General features: G+C 40.8%; 1 protein-coding gene across 1 annotated transcript; it reads right to left on the reverse strand.

Annotated features, from left to right (window-relative positions):
• Positions 1 to 9,636: 9,636 nt before the first annotated feature.
• On the reverse strand, positions 9,637 to 20,808 carry LYPLA1 (lysophospholipase 1). The gene is made up of 9 exons (XM_042836447.1): positions 20,713 to 20,808; positions 20,349 to 20,380; positions 18,838 to 18,903; positions 17,547 to 17,594; positions 16,651 to 16,721; positions 15,893 to 15,966; positions 15,070 to 15,171; positions 14,488 to 14,661; positions 9,637 to 12,998 (listed from the first exon to the last, which is right to left on the reverse strand). The coding sequence occupies exons 1-9, from the start codon at positions 20,779 to 20,781 to the stop codon at positions 12,945 to 12,947; spliced, it is 690 nt and encodes a 229-aa protein (XP_042692381.1). The 5' UTR covers positions 20,782 to 20,808; the 3' UTR covers positions 9,637 to 12,944.
• Between the last annotated feature and the right edge of the window lie 2,429 nt (positions 20,809 to 23,237).

Here is a 23,237-nt window from a genome sequence, read left to right on the forward strand (position 1 = left end):
AGACAATCCAGTACCACTTACCTCCAAAGTAATTCACTTATTAGCAAACTGCACAGTACGTGATTTCAAAATAAACTCAGGATATTGGTATAGCACAGCAGTGATACTGTAATGCAAAGCAGGAATTACAGCACACTTCTCATCTCATCTTAGAAATACATTCCATTCAAAATTTCCCTCTTTTTTTTTTTTTTTTTTTTTTTAAACTGCAGGTACCAGAACAATTTTATTATTTCCAGCCTAAACACCTTCCAAAACAGCTTGACATACAGCAGGTGAGCAAGCCATACAATTAGCAATAAGAAAAAAGAAATGAAGCACTCTTTACACAGTAGTTATCTACATGTTATAGCCTCACATTCTCAAAATTTGTAATGCATTGATGCTTTCTAATCCTTAACACTTCTCTAGTCAATTACATTAAGTGTACTAAATAATAGATGCTTTACAATTAAATCTGAATTAAAAACTGCACCACCAATAAGTGTACAATCAATAGGTATGCAGATGTTAGGCTTAGTAAAATCATAACAGGGAAAAGTTAATCAAAATAAATGGAAACGCTCACCAGTATCATAGGCTCACAGTAAACTCCACAAGGAACAATTGCCAGGAAGAAATTTCTACTCAGTGGCAGTCAGCCCTTACATGGGGTCTAGGAGAGGTGGAGCCAGGCTCCACCCCTTCCAGTAGCACAGGTTAATTGCCTTCACCTGTTCTCCCACAGCTGATTCATTGCTCACCTCAGGTGGTCAATCAGAGGTGCAGGCTGTGATCAACAGTCCCCATACAAAAACACACTACAAAGATGATTATAAATCTTCTTTGCAAAGCATTTCTGTAATTTTATAGGAATTGAAAGACAGGGTCCCATTGCAGGTGGTTTCCAGCTTACCTTAACTTTCATCTATGCATTTAGCAGATTATCCTTCTCAGCCTCCCTTAGATGATCAAATCATAGCAACAGAAACGTGCTCTACGTGTATAGTTTAGCCTGAAGTTAGGCTTCAGGCTACAGAAAATGTAATATATTTACGAATATGGCAGATTTACACAGTTATACATCTGATCTACTTCAGGAAACAAACATTTATTGACACAGACAACTCTATGTTTTCTTTTCTGAACTTACTCAACTGTTTTATCATCCAACCTCATTGTTTATACTTATTCATCAAAGTAACTTAGTGGAAGAAGTGTACCTACGCACAAATGAGAGCTACAGGAGGGTACAATATGCATTTTAACCAAATCCCAATAATTCTGAAGAAGTATTGACATGTATCTCAAAAACGTAGGCACCAGAAGTAATAGCAGAATATGTATCTACTGTGTATTAAACACAAAATTGCATCGTTATTTTGTCCTAAAAAAAAAAAACCTCTGTGCACCACATCAGTAAAATAGTTATGAAATCTGCCCAGATACAATTAAACCCTTCATTAAAGCAAGTCACAAAGAACGTGACTCAGGATGGATGTCTGCTCTGACTGCCTTTTCATCCCATCAAAAGAAACACCGCACAGCTCTCTGTCACAGGCACAGAGCCTCCCTGTGTAGCAGACTGTTTCCTGCCATCGGGCTCTTGACAACTTCAGAGAGAAATGGCATCAAAGCCTTTTTTATTGATGGGTTTCATCAAATCATTCTCAAAGACACACACTAAATGTATACTGAAACACACAAAAAAAGTGTTTCAGACTAAAATGCATGTTGGCAGCATAAAGAAAGGTTTCCTGTTCATTTTAGAATCATAGGATCATTAAGGTTGGAAAAGACCTCTAAGATCATCTAGTTCAATCATCAGCCTACCCCCACCATGCCCACCAACCATATCCCTCAGCACCACATCTCCACATTCCCTGAACACCTGCAGGGATGATGACTCCACCACTCCCCTGGGCAGCCTGATCCAATGTGTCAACACATATTTAGGAAATTTTTCCTAATATCCAAGCTGAACCTCCCTGGCAGCATCCCACTGAGGCTTGTCCCATGGACATAGTACCACTCTCTGCAGCTGTGAGATAATTTGCTTACACACATCAGAGCATGAGCATGTCCCCGGCTGCTGTGAGGAGTTATGGCCCTAAGCCTCCCAAATCCCCAAGAAATAGATGATGGTCAGTCACCAGGAGCATCCATGGGATCAGTGCACTGGTGGCCATTCCCATGTTGTCTGAGAGTGTCACTTGCCTTCTGTTGCCAGAAGCCTCCTAGATAACACTGAATTGACTGTATCTCACTATTCTCGCTATCATGGTATTCAAACATTCAACATGTTTTGACAAGCAGTCAAAGTGTTTTTCTCAGAATCACAGAATGGTTTGAGTTCAAATGGACCTTAAAGCCCATCTAGTTCCATTTGCCTGCTGTGGGCAGGGTTGCCACTACCAGCTCAGACTGCCCAGGGCCCCATCCAACCTGGCCACCAGGGATGAGGCACCACAGCTTCTCTGGGCAGCCTATACCAGTGCCTCATTACCTCCGAGTAAAGAGCTTGCCCCTAACATCTAATCTAAATCTACACTCCTTTAATGTAAAATCATTAACCCTTGTCCCTTCTCAACACAAAGAGTCCAGTCCCAGCTTTTCTGTATCCAGCATCCTGACTGGATGTCCTCTGGTACACCACTCCAACATCAGACCTGGGAAAGCGAAACAATGAATCCTTTTGTGCTTAGAAGTTGAAGGGGGGAAGGGGAAAGGAAGAAACTGAGTGTTACTGTATCACGAGGAGCTTGCAGATGAGTTTTCTAAGAGCAAAAGGGATGTGAGCCTCCACTTGTGAGGCAGACTGCTGCCAGAACTTCAGCACCTAGGTGCAAGTGCTGCAAGCTGCCGTCCCTCCTCTACCAACCTTACTTAAAGTATCTGGTGCTGCTGTTGGCTATACAAAACTCGGTCCAGACAGTGGGAACCAGATAAGTTTCACTGCTTTACTGCAACCAGTAATGCTACAAATATGCAAGCCTTAGTAAGTACTTGATTTTCTTTTCTTTTACAGGAAAAATAAATATTGCTGAAGCATCACACAGTTTTTAACTGTCACTTGTATGCTACTTTGTGTGTCACCGTATCAGGCACTTGGCCTGATAAAGGGGGGAGGGAGGTTTGGTGCTCAGCCCACGTGTGCTTCAGAACCCTGCCCACACAGACGTGGCCAGCAGGACCAGGGCTGCTCAGCCACCTTCACGGCTTTGAAGCCTCACCGTCAGTGCTCTTACACGAAAACAATGTATTCGGATGAGAAACCCGCCCGCGTCTTTCCCACCCAGCTGCCGGCCGCGTACCCGAGCTGGCCGCCGCCTGCTCCGCCGGGCTCAGCGCGGGCCGGCACACCGAGCCCGCCTCTCCCGGCGGCGGGACGCGAGGAGCCGGGCCGGGCGAAGCTACCCCGACCCCGCCGCCAGGCTGAGGGCTCCCGGGGCCGCCCCCGAACGCCGCGTGGCCGCTCACAGCTTCCCGGACGGCGGCAGCCCCCGTGGGCCAAGAGGGGCCCGCTAAGAGAAGGCAGTGCGGAGCCGGCCGGGGACCGCGCCTCGCCCCGCCCTGGCTCACCGCGTTCTTCTTCTGCACCATCTTGTCCATCTTCTTGGCGATGCGGATGATCTCGTCCTCCGTCGTCATGGCTGCCGGGGCCGGCGTGGCGGCGGCACCCCCAGCACCGAGACGCGACAGCGGAGCCGGGCGGGAGGGCGGTACGGCGGCAAGGCCGGGACGGAGGCGGGCCGCGGCGCAGCGCCCGGACCCAGCAGCCCCAGCGGCGGCGCCAGGCAGCGCCCGCCGAGCGCCGGCCGCGGGAGCCACAGGCAGCGCTGCGGCGCACCGACAGCAGGCGGGGGCGGGGCGGGCCTCGGGCAGGGGGCGGGCCGCGGGAACGCCTCTCGTACCCGCCTCGGCTCGTGAGCGAGAGGGAAGCAGCGGTGAGGGCACGGCAGTGGCTGCCAAGCAGAACAAAGTGCAATTGAATGAGCTGCTCGCTGCGTTATCCTCTCCAGTTCGCGGTGCTCGTCAGCCCTGAGAGAAACACACCTTCCACGCACAGTTACAGCCCTGCCTCTCGGCATGCCGCCAGGAATCAGTCATTTTGTTTCCGACTGCAAGTAACAGCACTTCTCATTAAGCGGGGGAAAAATCACTTCTTCCCTAGAGCCTGAAAGGTCTTTCAGGAGGTCTGCCTCGAAGAGTGTGTCGTGGAGGATTTCAGATGACAATTTTAGATGAGGTTCAGGACTCAGCTCTAATACAAAAGCAACGGAGACACAGCAGAAACCTTTACCTGAGCCCCACATTACACTGCAGGGTGCTAAATGGCTCCTGGTCTCCACGGTAGCCCAAGCCTTGTCTGTGTTCAATTGGGATACAAACTGGTGAAATTTGATGTAAATCTATGATGTGCACCATCAGTTAACTTGTCTGTTAATTTATCTCCCTTAATTTTGTTGTTGAGAGAATAACAAACAAACAACAACACAGCTTCATTTAACTACTTTCACTGCATTTACTTCAAGAAAGCAGTCAGTATATCTGCAGGTTACATAGAGATGATATGCAGATTATCCACTGCTGAGATTTAGGAGGGTGTTCATACATGCCTCTAGACTGTATTATTAGGAAGCTTGCAATGCTGCAGATGTCTGTGTTGTAAACCAAGGGCTGGAAAACATGAACACTTTGGAGAAGAGGTAAGATGGGCACATCTTACACAAGACTCAGGAAAACAATGAGAACAAGGAGCCACTGCCATTGTAGCTACCTGCCGTGTGCTTTGCAGCAAGACTGCTTTCAATTATGAAACTACATACAGACAGTTGCTTTAAGTGCCTTCTCCACAGCACTCAGTACATATGATGGTCGCAGCATCTGCCACTGAAAGGCCTAGGCATACGAAGATATTATAGAAGTGATAAAATGTATTTGGGAGCTATGTGGCATCTTCCCAGAGGGTAGATCTAGTCCATGAACAGGACTAGCATAAAGAAACATTTTTCATTTGTTACGCACCCAAACAAGAAAACTAAGGCACATTCCTTTAGCAAAAAAAAAAAAAAAATTATATATATATATAAATATATATATATAAAGGACTACAACAATTCAGGTTTGGACAATTTTGTCTAGAGGCAGTAACCTTGTACTCGTAATCATGAATTCAGGTTAAATTTTATGTTAACCTAAAATGAAATTTATCTTTTTTTCCCCTCACTACCAGATCAATGATAAAAGCAGTGCAGTGTATGCTATCAGCTGAGAGCTTTTGCTACACTGCACATCAAGTAAGTTCATCTGTGTTCTACAGTAGGTGCAAATTAGGTCAGGGATAACACTCAGAGATCTAGTCAGTGTCATCAGATCTAGTCTAGACCTGTCAGTATGCTTACATTGAACATTTTAAGCTCTGAAATGAAGTCATCAAATATATTTTAGAAGAATACCTTATTCTATGGAAATATGTGGAAAACGTTCAAAAATGCAGATGAAATCTTAACACTCAAACTGTGTTAGGTGAGGAAATTATGATTATAAATCAAATGCTACATAGCACTTATAAGAGGCAGTAGCAGGACTGTAAGGAGAAAACAAATCATATATTTAGCATCTAAAGTAAAAAAAGTAGCAACAGGGAAATATTTCGACAGGGAAATATAAGAATAACCAGATGGGAATGCATATGCTTTTCTTCAAACATCTGCATTAAAAGAAAACAAAATACAGCTCACATAACGGACTACCATTTTGATTCTGTAGCACACAAAACCACAGGTACTCCTACAATACTGGCATTTATAAGATAGCTTTCCTAACAGGGTGCACATATGAAAGGCTGTAGAAATCTACTGTATTCCTTTGTTATGAAACAGCATACTGAGAAATCAAGGGAAGATCAAACAGTAGCACACAAAAAAAAAAAAAACAAACTTGTAATGAAGGATCTTTATGACGCACTTTAAATCTTCCATTTTCAAACTAGCAATCTGTATGGAAAAGCTCCTCTAATTAACTGTTAATGTAAGCATGCAAAATATAAAATTAACAGCATTCCACAAGGTATTATGGAACAACAAATTATGCTCACTGTGCATCACCTTTTTATTTTAGCACGGTCTGTAACAATGATTTAAGTCTATCAAAACAGAATTGTAACAGGTCTACATCAGTCAACAGATTTAGATCCTTGCTCTGCACAGAGGATGAACGATTAGTCCAATATTAGACACATCAGGGGATCTGTATCAAATTGAGTTTTGATGCCTCCTAAATGCAAGACTTTCCTCAAAACTTTCTGAAATGGTAACATTCGTGTTGATTAGTTGTTTTTATTGTACTTCAGTAGATAGGATCCTTAATTTCCTTGTATAAGCTGTAGATTATAATGGCATGGCCTGAAGTTAGACCACGTTTTCAAATTCAGGTGCTAGCAGTATCATTTAAAAATGCTATTCTCACTTTTCCCAACTGAAATCTGTAACTGGAGGCATTTATGCGTGAAAGTTTAAAATATTTAAGAAAACCTGTTGTATATATTTTTAAGGTTTTGTTATTAGACTGTCACTCAGATGAACTAGACTGTAAACCACTGACAGCCCTGCTCTCTGTTCTGGAGACTATTCTTTGCTAGAGATTCAAAATACTCCGGTCTTTTAAAGACTTTTCACCCCATGCTCTCATCATTTTAAGCACTACTTAGCAAAGCATTCCAAGTATAAGGTAATTCAAGAGTTTGCTCACATTTACAACCAGTGAACATTCACACTCTGACTTTCAAAGTCCATCATCTTTTCTGTTATGTACAGAAGAAGCCTTTCAGAAATGCTGAACTGCCTTGAGGGAAAGCTAACTTGTCTACACAGAAAAGCTAAACCTCACACTTCGATGTCTGAAGTGAAGTTGACTACACCTGTGCAAACTGGCCAGGAGTTTTTACAGAGATAAAAGGAGGTAACGTGTTGCTCTCTTCCAGTAACTAGAGCTGAAAGAAAACCATTACTTACTGATTTATTTTGTGGATGTCAAATTATGTTAGCACTTCAATTAAATCAGTTTTAATGAGTTACATCAAAGGTACGTTTCACTAAAAAGAGAATTAATAAAGCCTGTTGTTCCAAAGGCAAATGGCAATAATGTGAGCAGAAAGCAAAGAAAAAAGAAATCTTCTACATCTGTTCTTCTTCTTCAAAGAACCCCATTTGCAAATGAGTTGACATTATGAAAACAATGTCACTTTCTTCATTTACTACACCTGTGGTCTCATACCATACTGGATAAAGTTTAATACATAAATTACATAGAACTGTAGGGCTTAGAAGGGACCTCTGAAGACCATGGAGTCCAACTTCCTTCCTAAAGCAGGTTCCCCACTTGTATAATCGATGGATATCAAGATGTTACAATCACAAAATAAACAAGAGAGTTAGGTGAAGTAGACTATGATAACAAAAGAGAATAAATGGAAGGCTTACCCTCGTGCTAGGCCCACCCACAAAACACCAGAAGGAGGGATCTCCAGACAGGATCCTTCCTCGCTGGTAGCCAGCTCTTAAATAGGTCTAGGAGGGGTGCAGCCTGGCTCCACCCCTTCCAGCAGCACAGGAGAATTGCCTTCACCTGTGCTCCTCTGGCTGGCTCATGGCTCGCCTCAGGTGATCAATCAGAGGTTCAGGCCGTGACTCAGCAGTTCCCATACACCACTGTAGGTTGAACAGGAAAGCATCCAGGCAGATTTTGAGTATCTCCTGAGAAGCAGACTCCACAGCCTCTCTGGGCAGCCTGTTCCAGAGTGTTCTGTCACACTCACAGTAAATAAGTGCTTTCTCACGTCCACATTAAACTTCCCGTGTTCCAGTTTGTGCCTATTTCCCCTTGTCCTGGCACTGGGCAGCACTGAAGATTCTGACCCCACTCTCTTGACACCCACTCTTCAGATATTATCAACATGGCCAACTTGTAGTCCACCTGAACACCGTGATCTTTCTCAGAGCTCCTCTCCAGTAGGTCAGCTGCCTACCCCATATCAATGCAGTCATTATTCTTCCCCAGGTGCAAGACTCTACATTTGCTCTTGTTGAACCTAAAGGTTCCTCTCTGCACAACTCTCCAGTCTGTCCAGGTCTCATTGACAGGCAGTGCAGCCTTCTAATGTCAGCCACTCCTCCCAGCTTCCAATTACAAAGTAATAATAATAATTATTTACTATTATACTAATCGTAGGCAACTTTTCTCCTCGTGATTACTTAACTACAGAAAAGGATGCCAGGACTAAGAGTAAATGGACATTGAAAAAGATCCCAAAAGTTTTCCATAAACATGAACTGACAAATTACTCTGTGCATTGTTGCATCTTTACTGTTACTAGCTATGTTCTCATGTTGCCATTATATATTCACATATAGCACCGCATCTAATATGCATTTGCATACATTCATTAACTTCATAAATGTACTCCACTACGTTCTAGACATCAGTTTATGCAGACAATCAGACTTTAATTAAACTGCTGGTGGGTGAAGGTCAACTTTTACCACATGAAGGCCCTACTTCCTCTCAAGTTTCATCAAACGACCACTTCACAGCACGTCTTCACAGATAATCTCCATGTTTTCTGTTGAGTTTACTTCATACTACATATACCACCAATCTGCCTCAAATATTAGTTAACCTGAAGAACATGTAACCCCAACTCCAACCTTAAATATGCTTCTTTAACAAAAATATTAAGTATTACATATGCTAAACCTAACAGAACTTCAGAAGCCTCCTAACATTACCGGGGTTGCGCCGCCCCCCCGAAAGGTCTAAAAGTACACAGTGAGAAGACTTTGCTATTTAGTGTCCTACTGTAAGAGTACTAGAAGATTTCTTTAATTTCCTCCATCTTTCAGCAAGCCAAATTAAAATTAACCTGGAATATGAAAAGTAATATTTAACATTCTCTCAAGGTAGCAAATAATAAACTAGCATTCTTTTTTACTTTTGATAACTATAAATCATCATGCTTTTGTATTACATTACAGAATCACTCACACACTACTATGCAGTACATTTGCAATAGGCCTCTGAAGCACGTGCATGACAGCACATGAAAGCTCAGCTTCTTCAAGTATGCATAGAAACAGTTGTGAACACTTGCCCACACCACCTTTATTTCACAAATGATAAAAACTGAAACATTTTACATTTTCCCTACTAAAGAATTAATTTTCCAAGTTAGGATTCCTTGTCATAGATGAGCAAACTAAATTACATCTTAAAGGTTTACATTAAATATAAATGGCTTATGCTTGATAACATAAAGAGCAAGTGCTCAGTATTTCTTCACAAAAACTAAAGATACACAGTGACACACTGGAACAAGTTGCCCAATGAGGTTGTGGATGCCCCATCCCTGGAGGTATTCAAAACCAGGCTGGATATGGATCTGGGCAGCCTGGTCTAGTGGTTGGTGACCCTGCCCATGGCAGGTGGGTTGAAACAAGATGATCTTTGAGGTCCTTTTCAACCCAGGCCATTCTGTGATTCTATGATATGGCTTCATTAACACCTTCAAGATTGTTCTTAGTCACATCTGTTAACATAAATAGCATCCCTACATGAAAGATGCATCCTAATAACTTTAATGAAGTTCAGTGTAGCCCATCAGAGAGAACATGTTTTAATTAACAATTCTAGTATCAGCTACAGTATACAGTACTTTTTTTAATCAATCTACTGTGTTGTAATCATACAAGGCAGGAATAAGAAACCAAAGCACACAGCCCTCACCACAGTTGTACTTCAAGACTGGCTGAAAGACTTGGCTTATAATACATAACTTGATGCACTTATTTAAAAAATGAGCAACATATTCTAACAAGAAGTCAGACTTCTGACTTCACAAAACTGCAGCTGAATGTAAGTACCAGTTGAACTTGAAATGCGGTAGGGAGTTAGAAAACCCCAGAAAAAAACACTGACACTTTCATATCAAATGCTTTAACAGGTTAAACAGACATCATACCCTTTGGGGAAGTTTAATACTGCACAAATAAAATTAATTATTGGCCAGTTTTAAACTGTAGCTTCTGAGAATGGGATCTTTATATTTAGAACACTGGCAGCCCAACATCTCCGTTTTAATAGAAATTGTAGAAATAAATACACTGGGCCAAGCTATCATTATACACACCAGTTATGACAACTGTCCTAGCATCAAATCACATCAGGCAGTAATTAAGTTCAGCTACAGGATCATACACAGCTTTCCAAGTAGGTGGGAAATTAATAAAGTCAAGTCAGTAACTCTGGACACTGTATTATGGGAAGAGACAGGAGAGGCTTCAAATACATCCACAAAGTTTTCTCTAGTTTCTGAATTATTTAGGAACTTCTAACTACAACATACACATCTTCCCCTGCAACACAAACATGAGGAAGGACTCTTCTTAGAAGACAGAAATTCAAATAAGTCATGACATTTACTTACATACATTTTGGTAACACAGCTCTTTGTGGTTTAAGTAAGCAGCAAAACAACGGTATAACAAGAAATCTTGTTATGATAGCCAGGTATTTGAATGCAATTACAATATAAAGCATTTATAGAAGAACATTTGAAAGCATCATGAAGAAAACAATTGAAGCTGACAGCTGAAAATGCAGAAGTACTAGAAACTGACTGCAAACTATGAACACAGTGCCTCAGAGAAAAGTGTTAAGATAGAATAAAGCCAGGAGTGATCTCACTTTAGCATCTTAAAAGTATTTTTTAAAATTATTCCAACAGAAGAAAAAACGTCAAACAAGCAGACAGTTAGAAGATAAACAAGAGCAGAATGATGTTACTGAACAACTTACAAACAGCACAAGGAAACAGTACAGGAAAAAAAAAAAATCAGAAGCTCATACAGAACTTTGGAAACATGCCAATATTCAGGACATAGTTTAGACATAGAGGAATGAGTGGCCTTCTAAAATGTAGGGGCAATATACAGCTATGTTACCAAGTTTGCAATTCAGCAGGACTGGAATATTAGCTAATGCAATTTGGGAATGACTCCAAGCTAGAAAATACTATTTTCTCAACAGAACATTGGCACAACTGCAATAACACTACGTTTCCTTCTGTGAAAAAAATTAGCTGAAAGACAAATTGGCAAATATATAGAACACGGTGACCAAGTAAAAAGACCAATTAAACTTCAAACTTGATACTTTCCTCAGCCACAGACAGAATTTCTAGAATTTTTCCAATACAGTGAAAATAAATCATTTCTGAAGTTTTACATATTAAGAGATATTCAGTATATCAGAGAAGCTGGATTAGGAAAGTAAATTGGCTTCCTAAAAATGAAGTTCGATATATATGAAGAAAAGTACTAAAATCTGAGAACTCAGACAAAGTGAACGTGTCAGGTTTCTGGCAGCAGCTATGTTAGAGACTGCAGTTCCCAATGTATATATATTTGTACTGGCAGATGCCTCTGATATAAATCCAAATGTTCTGTAAGAGGACCACTGCTTAATTTGGCTGAGGAGTAAGTACCTTTTATGTAGGTATGAATCACAATGCTGACAAAACAGATCATCACGGATGCACTCAAGACAGGAACATTCTTTGCTTGCAAACATATTTTAGTATAGAACATTGTTATGCACCATATTACGTAGTAAAAACCATGGTGTCTTTTTTAAACATTAGGCACATGGTGATGGTCTATAAACTCTAAAGAACATCTACTTCAGAAAGTATATTACAAAAGAAAAGAAAAAAAAAAAGCTGTCACACTGATTTCTGTAATCCAGAGCACTTTAGAATTGTAAGCTTCTGAAAGAAGAGACATTTTTTATCTTGAAGATTTTTTCCCCCAATAGTAGTTCAGCATATTTTTAGGCTACAATAATCTAGGGAAATGAAAAATCATACAGTTGAAAATAAAGTCATGCTCTTTTCCAGACAAATCTCAAGTGTCAGTATGAAGAAAAGAAAGTAGTAGATGATAAGAATGTGTTACAGATGAGATTCAACAATATACAAAACAAAAAACTACACAGCTGCACTGTTTTCATTTAGTTACTCTAAAGCAGGCAGTAAAGTCAAAACTATATGCTGGAATAGCTCATGTAAAATACATCATCAACATTTCTATATAAATGAAAGCTACAATTTTGAAGTGTAAGGTGACTATTCAATATGAAAATAGGAATTTTAAATAAAACTCAAATTATTCCTATGCACTTCTTCAGAATTCTGTTTGAGTCAGCATTTGGCATAAATTTATAGTAATCCAAACTAAATGACAGCAGCATAGCAACAAATGATGGTCTAATGAGGAATGAGTGCCTTCATAATTTCCACAGTATCTACCTGTATGAAAACATTTAAAAATGAGGTGTTTTAAATGCAGGAAATATTTCTGCTGACTGTAATAGTCATTCTAGAAGAAAAACCCTATTTGGAGCAACAATTAATGTTTAACATTTAAAGCTTTGTCCTCAGTAACATTTATTCTACAATCATATGCTCACTTTGTTACATGTTGTGCACTTTATACATCCATTACATACACAAAAGGTTTTAATTTGTTTTCAACAAGTACTAAGAACAAATCATGTCTCAAGTATACCAAACTGGTCACATTTATGTTGCTCACATAAGTTTAGTCTTTGATTGTACAAATAGTTTAAAATTCTGCAATCAAAAGTCTTAAAATAGTTACATTCAGGTTACATTCTATCACTGTTACCTAGCTGCATCATTTTTCAATCCCATCAGAGGATGATCAATACTACAAAGATTATCATTTCTCACATATGTGTACAATTTACTCCTTGTCTTAAGTATAAATTTGCAACACAGTAGTAACACTGCAGGTACAGAAGTAATGCTTTCTTATCAGGCATGTGAAAAGACTAACTCTACCACAGTTGATGCTGGTGTTTATGTAGAAGGCTTCTCACGTGTCATTTCAGTCTATGGGAGGTAGATGTTTGTCTATGAACTGTTTTATATCCATCATCTCCTGCTCAAAGATAAAGGTACATATTAGTTAAGTTCCTTGCTAAATACATTCACTAAATAATGTTTCAAAATTTCAGTTATTGTGGGCAGCTGGGCTAAGAATATTGAGTGTTTCATTAGTTATTTGACATGATTTAATCACTTGGCACACAACAAGTCAGTGCTGTTAACTCTTCAAGGCACTAACCGTATCTTTACCCACAAATGCTTAAAATACAAAAAAAAAAAAAAAAAAAAAAAAAGAGCAAAGGTCACCTTCTCTGACTTTCTCTATTACATATTAATCATGTGCACTGAATAGCACCAGGTTGAGGCTGGATTGGATTTGAAGGTAGCTGAAGCTGTAGCTTCATGAAAAGCCAGCAGCTCCTCCTCTTAGCCAAACTGCTTTACCTGCCTGATGCTTCTTCCTTCAGTTCAGAGAAGCAATTAAGTGAATTAGACTGCAAAACCAATCCACGTTAAAAAATAATTTATTTTCTGGAAGTTTTGTAACTACATCAGCTCCTTCAGCAGAATACACAATAGGAGTATGTGATAATAGAAATTTAAGCAAGTGTAGAAAATGCATGAGGTTATGGTCCCAAAATTATAAATTATGAAAAAAATAGATCACATGGTACTAAGTATTGTAAAAAGAGCACATATTTACACATTTGCATGACAACTTCATGTTTTTACTGCCTAAATGCAATAAAACTGCACAAATATCCCAAAAACTTTCTTCAAGAGATGCAGCAATCCAAATTAAGAAAGTTACTGCTACAGACAAGTGGAAGACCTGTTCCTTGTCACCTCCTCTAACTCCTATCATTTACTTTGTGTACATTCAGATGTTTCAACTCACTAAAGCAGCAAAACTTATGCCAGCAATCTTTACTATTTTTGCAAATTAAAATAGTTCAAAAGAAATCTCTCATCAGCTCCAGAGCTAGTATTGGAGGAGAGCACCAAAAAGTCATGAGCAGAAGGAACTAGTCCACCTTTTTCTGGCAGTTGCAAGCTATTATTAAATCAGCTCAATTGTTTGCTGAGCCAGAGCCACAAACACATTTTGTGGCTGCCACTTCCCTAACATCAACCCTCCTTGCACATTTTTCTGATGTCTCCATTCAAAACCACAGAAAATTCTCCTCAAAATATCAAGTTGCACTGGTGCTGTGAGAATTCAGTCTGCCTTCTAATTCAGTAATTATTAATGTGATTAATACAGCTTAGGAAAAAAAAAAAAAAAAACAAAAAAAATTGTTTCACAGTTCAGCCAGCCCAGTCCCAAAAATACAGTCCTCTGAGGAATTTCCCACTGGTCATATAAACTTTTCCCTTGGATGTTTTTTCAGACAGGCATTCAATATTATAGCTATTCAGTAAAATAAGTCAGTAGCATTATGTGCTTTTAATTGATAAAGATAAAATTTGAAAGCCCTAGAATTGTTTTGAGGAAAAAATAAAACCATACTTAGCTAAAATATTTATATTAAGAAAATTACCTCAATACATGAACTATGCATCATGCCAGAGTAAGTTCTGAAGGTTATATTGGCTGGATTTATCATACTCTTTAGCTTCTCAACAGTAAGAGAACCAAACATTAAAGGAACAAGTGGGTCACAGTCCCCATGGCACTGAAGAACAGGAATCTCCTTATTGACACCAACAGCACCCTGTCAGGGGTGAGAAGAGAAGGAGGAGAAAGTAAGCAGGGTAACTTCAATATCTCTGGGAGAAAATAATCCCAGGGCACTACTCCTTATGGTGTGACAAAGTGAATTCTGAAGGGGGAATAAAAAACAGTGAACAAGAAGTCCTGCAAAACAAAATTGACACTGATTTCAGAACAGTTTTTAAAACATGATTTCATATGAAAGTCATGTTAAGCAGAGGTAAACTGCTGAGTACTTCTTCAATTCCCCTTCTTGCTAGAATTTAAACCCCCAGTGCCCTACTCTGAGAATTGCTGAGTTATCCAGCTGCAGCTAATACTCAGTAATACTAATTCCTGCACAAGATACAATCTTCAGGTATACTCATTCTGCCAGTGCTAAACTGCTTCAGAAAGAATAAATAAATACCTGAACAAAAGAGGAACGCAGAGGAAGCCAACAGCTGAGGGCTACAACACCTGCTAACTTTTGATGCGTTGTAAGAGCTGTATACAATGATAAAGCTCCACCCTAAAATAAACAGATTCGTATTAGAATGGTGAAGGAAATGTTACTTGTAAGCTTTGTTTCACAATCTTTGGTTTCTCCTTTAAAGCAGTTCTTCTATTCCAATTTATTCTTCCTTAGAATCAATACTAAAAGCAGTATTCTTATATGCACTTGTTGTGTTTTTTTTTTCCCTTCAAGCTCATGTGATCAATTCACAAGTAAAACAGAAAATGTACCACAACTGACAGCTGAAACCCAAGCAAGAAATAAAGCAGTGTCACTCATGACAGCATCATCTCAAGTTTAATATTTCAGTTCACTTCAACACAGACTACAGAGATGATCTAGGGACCTAATAGGTCTGAAGAATATTGGCCAATTAGGATATTTTAGAAGTACAAATGATGGAAATATATTTCCCTAACAAATCCAGACCATGAAATATCTATCACATTAAAAGTAGATTAAAATGCTAGCAAGATGTTAAAGAAAAAAGATTTTCATACAGCACTACAGAAGGTACATACATAACTAATAACTTGCTATTAATTTTAGTAACTTTTTTCCACAAGTTCATTTGTCAGTGAAAATTAATTACTTACATAAACTTTGGTTATTCAGGCAAAGAGAAACTGACACCTCAAAATGTCAGAAGCAACAGACACTCATTCAACTTTGGATTTCCCACATTAGGAAAGCTAAGCTGTTCCCCTAGAAGAAGATGGTTCTAACTATCCCTTACCTGAGAAAAGCCTCCCAGAATAATTCGATTGGAAGGAATTCCATTTTTTACTTCTTGATCTATGAGAGCTTTAACTGCAACACAAAGGCCAGTAATTAAAATGCACTCCGTTCTGTAGAAAGTCTAGGAGAGGAGAGAGACCACCTCCCTGTCTGGATGAGGAGCTGTGAGATATGGTTTAGTAGTTTGTGGTAGCACTGGTAATGAGAAGACGGTTGGACGAGATGATCTTACAGGTCATTTCCAACCTTGTGATTCTATGATTCTCTGATGCCAAAGCTCATGAGAGAAAAATCTTGTCTGCTATACAATAACAAAGTACCAAAAATCTAGGATGCAATCAAAAATTCCAGTACCACTATATAACTTCTAACCAGGAAAACATGCAAGGAAGTCTTCTACTGCCTGGAAAATGGTATCGTGTTCTAACTATCCAGCATGACAAATGAATGCCCATATAGCTCTAACTTGCTATGCTATCCAGAAGGATATCTTAAAAGGGAAGAACAAAAATAAGCATACAGGCTTCCTTGTCTGTTTCATCTTTGAAGGTTTGAAAGGTACGAAGTGTTTTCACTCATGAACTGCCTACTTAGTCATGAAGCTTAAAAAAAAGCTAAATTTAGATACAGTGCATCCATATTACCTTTCCTAACAATTTTGTCTTCTTCAATCTAATAGGCTCTTCCAGACTAATCACTAGCTCCTAACAATGCGTGGAAGTACTTTCAAGACTGAAAAAGTATTCCTAAACATACCATTCTCTGCTGCCTTTTTGATCCCAACTTCATCTTCCTGCGAATCTGGAGAAAGTCCAACGATATCAAACCTTACAAAAATATCAACAAGAGCATTACTCATTAGAGCATCCATTCCACTACTTTAAAGCACAACACTGAGATACTTTCCAAACTAGAATGCTTGCTGGCTGACATATTTCAGACCAATTACCCACAATTTCCAAGAAATCATGAACAATAAAATGCTTGACCTAAAATGTTTGCTGATTTGCTAAAATACTTGAGGCAACAAAGTTTTTGAGAGCTTTGCTTTCTTCTGTCATTTATTGCAGATTAAACAGCACTGTTTTGATATTTGCTCCAAAAACATCAGCAGGGACTTAAATTTAACAGTCACGCATGCAAAATTAAAATACTGTTTGAAGAAACAAACTCAAGTTACTTCAAGAGCAGAAAAAAATCATGAGGCTTAAGAATGCTGAAACTACCATATTTTTCCTCCTTTCTATTCAGAATGGATGTTCTAAAGAACAGTTGCTAGACATCCTAATTCTACTGATGCACTAAATATTGCTCACTTAGTAGCAATGGTATTTATATTCAAACCTCTGCTACTACTGACTACAAATCCATATACAACACAGACTATATAGATGTAAAATTAGATTATTTTTTTCATGTAGTTTAATACATGCAGATTAGAACTGAGAATAACCATTACCACACATACACAGAAAACTGCAGTATACTTTGAGAGCCCTTTTATAGAAGGAAACTGGAGCAAAAAGCTTTTAATACTTCCATCCAATTAAAAGAAGCCATTCAGAATGTTCCGGATTTTTAATTAAGAACAGTGAGCTCAGACTTCTAGATATCTTTTGAATCAAACTGTTTACAGCTTAATAAATACTCACCATGATGGCATAGCCATGTTCATGTTTAAAGTAACCGGCATAAATGGCCTAAGAATGGGAATGAACAACAGTGATGTAAGGTACATGCTGAAATTTAATTATGCAGATGCAGTTATGTCACTGAATTACATTTCTTTTTCTTCCAAACCATAATTAACACTAGCTACCCTGTAGTGTGTCTTCAACTAATCTCCCTTGAAATCAGTCTCTCCAAACACATTTATTATTCAGGGCTGACCTTTGCTTGGAGATCAGGCAAAACATTAACGGGCTGTTTTATATATACACCCACACATGGAAAATACAAGCACATATATGTTCCATGTAGCTATTTCTAAATAAGACTTGCACATCACAGTTCCACAGACAGGCTCAGTGGATGAAGGCAACATACACAGCATCAGCAAACCTAACAATCAGCAAAATGCAGCATAATGGCAGAGCCTAGCCACACCTGTTCCCCTCAGCAGCAGAAGCTGCTTAAGCAATGCCTGACTCCATTCAAAGACTCATTCCCACCCTCATGCTGCTGCTGTACGGCATCTTCTCAGATAACTTCACTTGACTGCATGAGGAATCAAATGTGGCTGTTTTAATTGACTGAAACAGAGCAACATAAAGTCTGCAGGGAAGACTGAAAGGAGACAAAGGGCAATCAAAGAGAACAGCTTGCTTTCTTATTGCTGTTAGAGAAGAAAATCTGAATTTTGTGTTAAAGTAAACTAAAAGCATTAAGATACATCTAGGATTATTTACTGACTCCTCACCCTGCTCAGTACTTCAGTTCTCAAATTGCAAAGAGAGCCCCAAAATGCATTATTTGCAGAAGATATAAGAATATCCTGTGAACCTCTGAAATGCTCTATATGTAACATGGAAATTGCAACTACTATATACACTCAGGTTTAAGACATGTACGTGCATAATGCAAAGTTTATTTAATGGTGAATAAAACAAAAAATTATTCCTTGTTAAGAATGGCTTGTAATGAGTGACAGGGGGTGAGGAGATACCTCAATCAGGTGAACGCATAAAGTCAAAACAATCTAACTTTATATCTATAGATTTTCAATTTGTTTTCAGCCTGAATGAGTAATAAAAGCAAAAATGAATGCAATTTTGTCCAAAGGTTCCTAAAAAGCAACAAAATATTTAATAGAATCAAAACTGTTTTCAGCGTCTTTTTAGTTAAAAGTTATAGCCATCCCAAATTCCATGCGATTCATCATCCGCACAACTACCTCAGTATTGAACTACAGAAAAGATGAAACAAGAAAAGTTACAAACTTACGCGTGTGGGCAAATGTATTTTACATGGGGGCTTTTGATACCTGCAAGTGCTTCTGACCATCCATGCCTGTTAACAAAAAACACATTGTACGTCGTTTATGTACTAGCTCAGCTCCTATGTTTATCTTGCTGAAGCTACACAGCACATATAACACTGCTGAATAAGGTCAATATTTCTAGAAGAATTGTAGATAGTCCAATATGCTATGAATACATTACTAAATGTAAAGGCTTATCCTGCTTCTGAGTATTTGTTGCGTATATACAGCCAGGGACACCTTATCCAATTTTATCTAGACTATCACAGTTGTGTCACAGCTGCAGAAATACCACTTAGGCTCTGTTTAAAGCCTGCTCTTTACCTGGCTAGATTTAACAGCTTCGGCACTGCAACATACGAACATATGAAAGTGTACTGCTTCCAGACTCAGCACTGGCACAGAGTTCATTGTGCTGCTTCTGCAGAGTTAAGGCAGCTTTTTTCCACAGGCAGCCTTCTCATTTTTGACTGCATCTATTGATGTCGGAGAGAAGAAAACCAACACCTAAGCACGGACCATGTAGAGCCAACTCAATCAAACCAGGCATGCTGACTTCGGATAGCCTGCATGCTCTCAGAATCAGGCAGTTTTTCAAATCTCAAGCATATGCTGCATGAAAGCACAGAGCCCAAGGTTTGCCCAGGACATGGGCCATCAAGCTTCCTAGAAACCAGGTAATTGTAATCACTATTTAAATCAAGAGCTCAGTGAGATTCACGCTAGGGCTGAACTACACTTGTACACAACTGGACCCAAAGCCGAATCTGTGCATAACTGCTGGCCGTGTCTGTACTTTTCTCCAAACATTCAACGGCCATTGGATTTCCTGACTTCTCTCATTATTCAGCACCCCTAACTCACTCAGCACACTGGGTAACAGAGAGACATTTCTAAGGAGAAAACACCTGTAACAAACTCAGTGACATAGCTGAATTTACTCAACCAACAGCAGACCAGCCATAACACCCTGTTTTCAGTATCATCCTAAAAAGTTAATGCATACTGCATGAAGTGAAGGCGATTTCAAACACATAGAGTGCACAGGCATTTGAAATCCACGCTGGAGATGGCAACCTGCTTCCTACCAGTACAAAATATGTTATTAACAAAGAGTGGGTGATCTGACTCGCAGAGTGTTAATAATAAAGTACAAAAGACCAAAGAAGGATCTAAAGGAAAAAGATGACTGAGAAGACCTGGTTAGATTTGAAAAATCAGAGATTTTTTTTCTTTTAGCCACGTGTAAAGACTAATTTGACAAACGGCAAAAAACCACATTGCATAAACATGCACGCTGACTCTCTGTGTTGCACGCTTTCTTCAGATTTTGACAATCGTGCAGTCAGCCGAGCGGATGCAACAAAGTACGAAGTTTAAGCAACTTTCAGCAGCTCCCATCTCTAAGGCACGCAACCTCACACCCGGAACCCTTCACAGCTACAGGCAGGCACTAACACATCGACATACACACCCGGTATCTCCCAGTCCGTGAAGAAAAATCACCTAGGAAAAATAAAATCGCGCTATAAGACAACTTCAAGAAAGCGAGACCCCCGGGCTGCAGCCCCCGCCCCACCGCCCGCAGGAGGCACCCAAAGCGCCGCGCGGCACCACTCCCGCTTTCCACTGCGACCTTTCCAGCACCAGGCGAAGGGGACCCGTGGCGCTGCGCGGGCCTTTCACCGCCCGCTATCAGCAGGGCCCGGCCTCGCCGCGGCGTCACCCCCAGGCCGCCGCCGCCCCCGGCCCGGCGGAGAACAAAGCGGGGCGGGGGCTGCCGTCCGTCAGGGTTCCCGAAACCTGCTCTGTCTCGCCCACTTCCCGCCCGGACTCACAGCGGCCGTCGCCTTCCTGGCGGCCGGGACGATGGCAGGGATCGGCGCCGACATGTTGTTGCCGCACATACACCGGACTGCCGGGCGGCCGCGGGACTACGGCCAACGGCGGGAGGCGGGGCGGGGCGGTGGCCGGGGGCGGGGCTGCTCCTGCCGTCACCGCCCCGATTGGCTGCGGTGGGGTTGGCGGGAGACCGGGGTGGCGCAGGGGAAGCGCTGCTGGGTGCTGGCGGCTCTGAGGGAAGGCAGCGCTGGGCTTCTTCAGATTCTGCACAGCTGCTTCTTCTTTGGGGTTTGCAGCAATTACGAAGGGATTGTGCATGGAAGAAAAGGTGTTAGCCGATGTTTGGCTGAACGTGAGACAGCAGTATGCCCAAGTGGCCAAGAAGACCAATGGCATCTTGGAGTGCGTCAGAAGTACTGCAGCTAGCACGAGCAGGGAAGTGATTGTCTGTAGTCAGCTTTGGTGAGGCCATGTGTTGAGTACTGTGTTCAGTTTTGGGCTCCTCACTATAAGAAAGACACCGAGGCCCTGGATTGTGTCCAGAGAAGGGCAGTGAAGCTGTGAAGGACCTGGAGCACAAGTCTGATGGGGAGCAGCTGATGGAACTGGGGTTGTTCAGTCTGGAGAAGAGAGGACTGAGAGGAGGCCTTATCCACTCTCTACAACTCCCTGAAAGGAGGTTGTGGTGAGGTGGAGGTTGGCCTTTTCTCCCAGGTGGCAGTGATTGGATGAGAGGGAATGGCCTCATATTGCACAGGGGAGGTTCGTGTTGGATATTAGAAACAACTTATTTTCAGAAAGAGTGCTGAGGTATTGGAACGTGCTGCCCACGGAGTGGTGGAATCACCATCCTTGGAGGTATTCAAGGCACTGAGGGACATGGTTAGTGGGCATGGTGTGGATGGCTTGATGGTTGGATTACATGTTCTCATTGGTCTTTTCCAACCTTAATAATTCTATGACTGAACTGTCTTTCACCTTTAAAACTAGCTTTCAATGGGCTTTCAAATCTGAGTGTCTGCCAGATTACGCTATCATGTCTGCCACTTGACTATTTCTTATAAAAATCCATTTTTGTGCTTCGAAAGGCTTGGGGAGAAAGGAAATCTCAATGTTCTTTAGTGGAGTAATAGCAAATACTAAGTCACGGGAACCAGGAAAAACAACAAAACAAAAACCCTGAAACAACAGCAGGCAACACTGTTGGACAGAACTCGATTTGTCCCTGTCAGATCAGATGCTTGCATCAGTGAATTGTGGTTTATGGCCAAAGAGTGAATGCCTCTTATTCATTTGTTCATTCCAAGAACTCAGACAAACTCTGAATTAGTATGGTTAACACACTGCTGTAAGAATGAAATGCTCTGTCTTCTGTTTCATGCATCTTTGTCAGATACTTCCTCCCAGGGAGTCAATCTGCTCATTGTATTTTGCTGGATGGTATATGTCGGAGCTCAGTCACTGTTTGGCAACTCAAACAGCAGCTGAATGTGCACTGTGTTGTGTGAAAGCACACCCATCCTGCTGGCATGTTCCATACCAGGCAGGGGTAGTTTTCTACTACGTGAATTCTTCTCGTGTCTTACTATCTTTGTCAGCGTGGCTGCATAAATTATGTTGGAGAGGTCTTTGCACCAACTGTATAACTTCAAGTACACAACCTCTTTTGCCATGACTGGTGATGCTGTTTTGATATCTAGTATCTATGGTAGGGGGTTTCCACTGTTGCCATATTGTTATTTTTAACAAGGCCTCTATGTTTTATCTCTGTTCTTTAGTTCTTGTAACACGTATGATACTCAACTCAAATCTGCTACAATGATGTTTACCAGATTGTCTTCTTTATTCAACAAAGGTAACCCTCCTGAGGTGACCTGATGCAACTTCTGCTGTGCAGAGCCTGATGCCTGCTGACAGCTGGGCCAAGTGGTTGATCACTGCATCTAGACTGACCTCAGCTGAACTGCCAGCCCTGCCAGTGCTGCTCAGAGCTGCTGGAGGAATGCAGCTCTGTGCACACAGAGTGGCTGGGAATTGCACAACAGCAGAAGGGCAGTGGGGCACAGGGCAGCCTGCTGCCTGCAGGCAAACAGCACAAGGTTCGTCTTCCTGAGGGAGCCACTATTAGCTTACAAATTGTGAATCTTTCAAAGCTTCATGAGTTGGATGTCTTTAGAGTGAGTTATCTGCATACAAATATTTTTCTACAAAATTTATGGTAATGAGAATTTTACAAGGGAGAACATGCTCTAAACTGTGTATTTTCCCCTATCCTAGTGGCTGAAATTGACACAGATGGTTTCCCATACCAGCATTTTACGTACATTGCTGGATAGTTGGTGTTTGTGAACACCAGGAGAAGCAATACAGACTTCAGACTGTAACTCGATTTCCAAATGTCCCTCTCACCTGTTGCTTACTGGCAGAACAGTAAAGGTTACCAGGCTGAGCTGCATGCTAACTTCTATGAGATCGATGTGCTGCGTGCCTTAAGTCACTCCTGTTCATAAGCAGCCTGTCG

Source organism: Centrocercus urophasianus, unplaced genomic scaffold, assembly GCF_019232065.1.
Source record: "Centrocercus urophasianus isolate 14NV4802_14NV808 unplaced genomic scaffold, USGS_Curo_1.0 seq_602, whole genome shotgun sequence".
Taxonomy (NCBI): domain Eukaryota; kingdom Metazoa; phylum Chordata; class Aves; order Galliformes; family Phasianidae; genus Centrocercus; species Centrocercus urophasianus.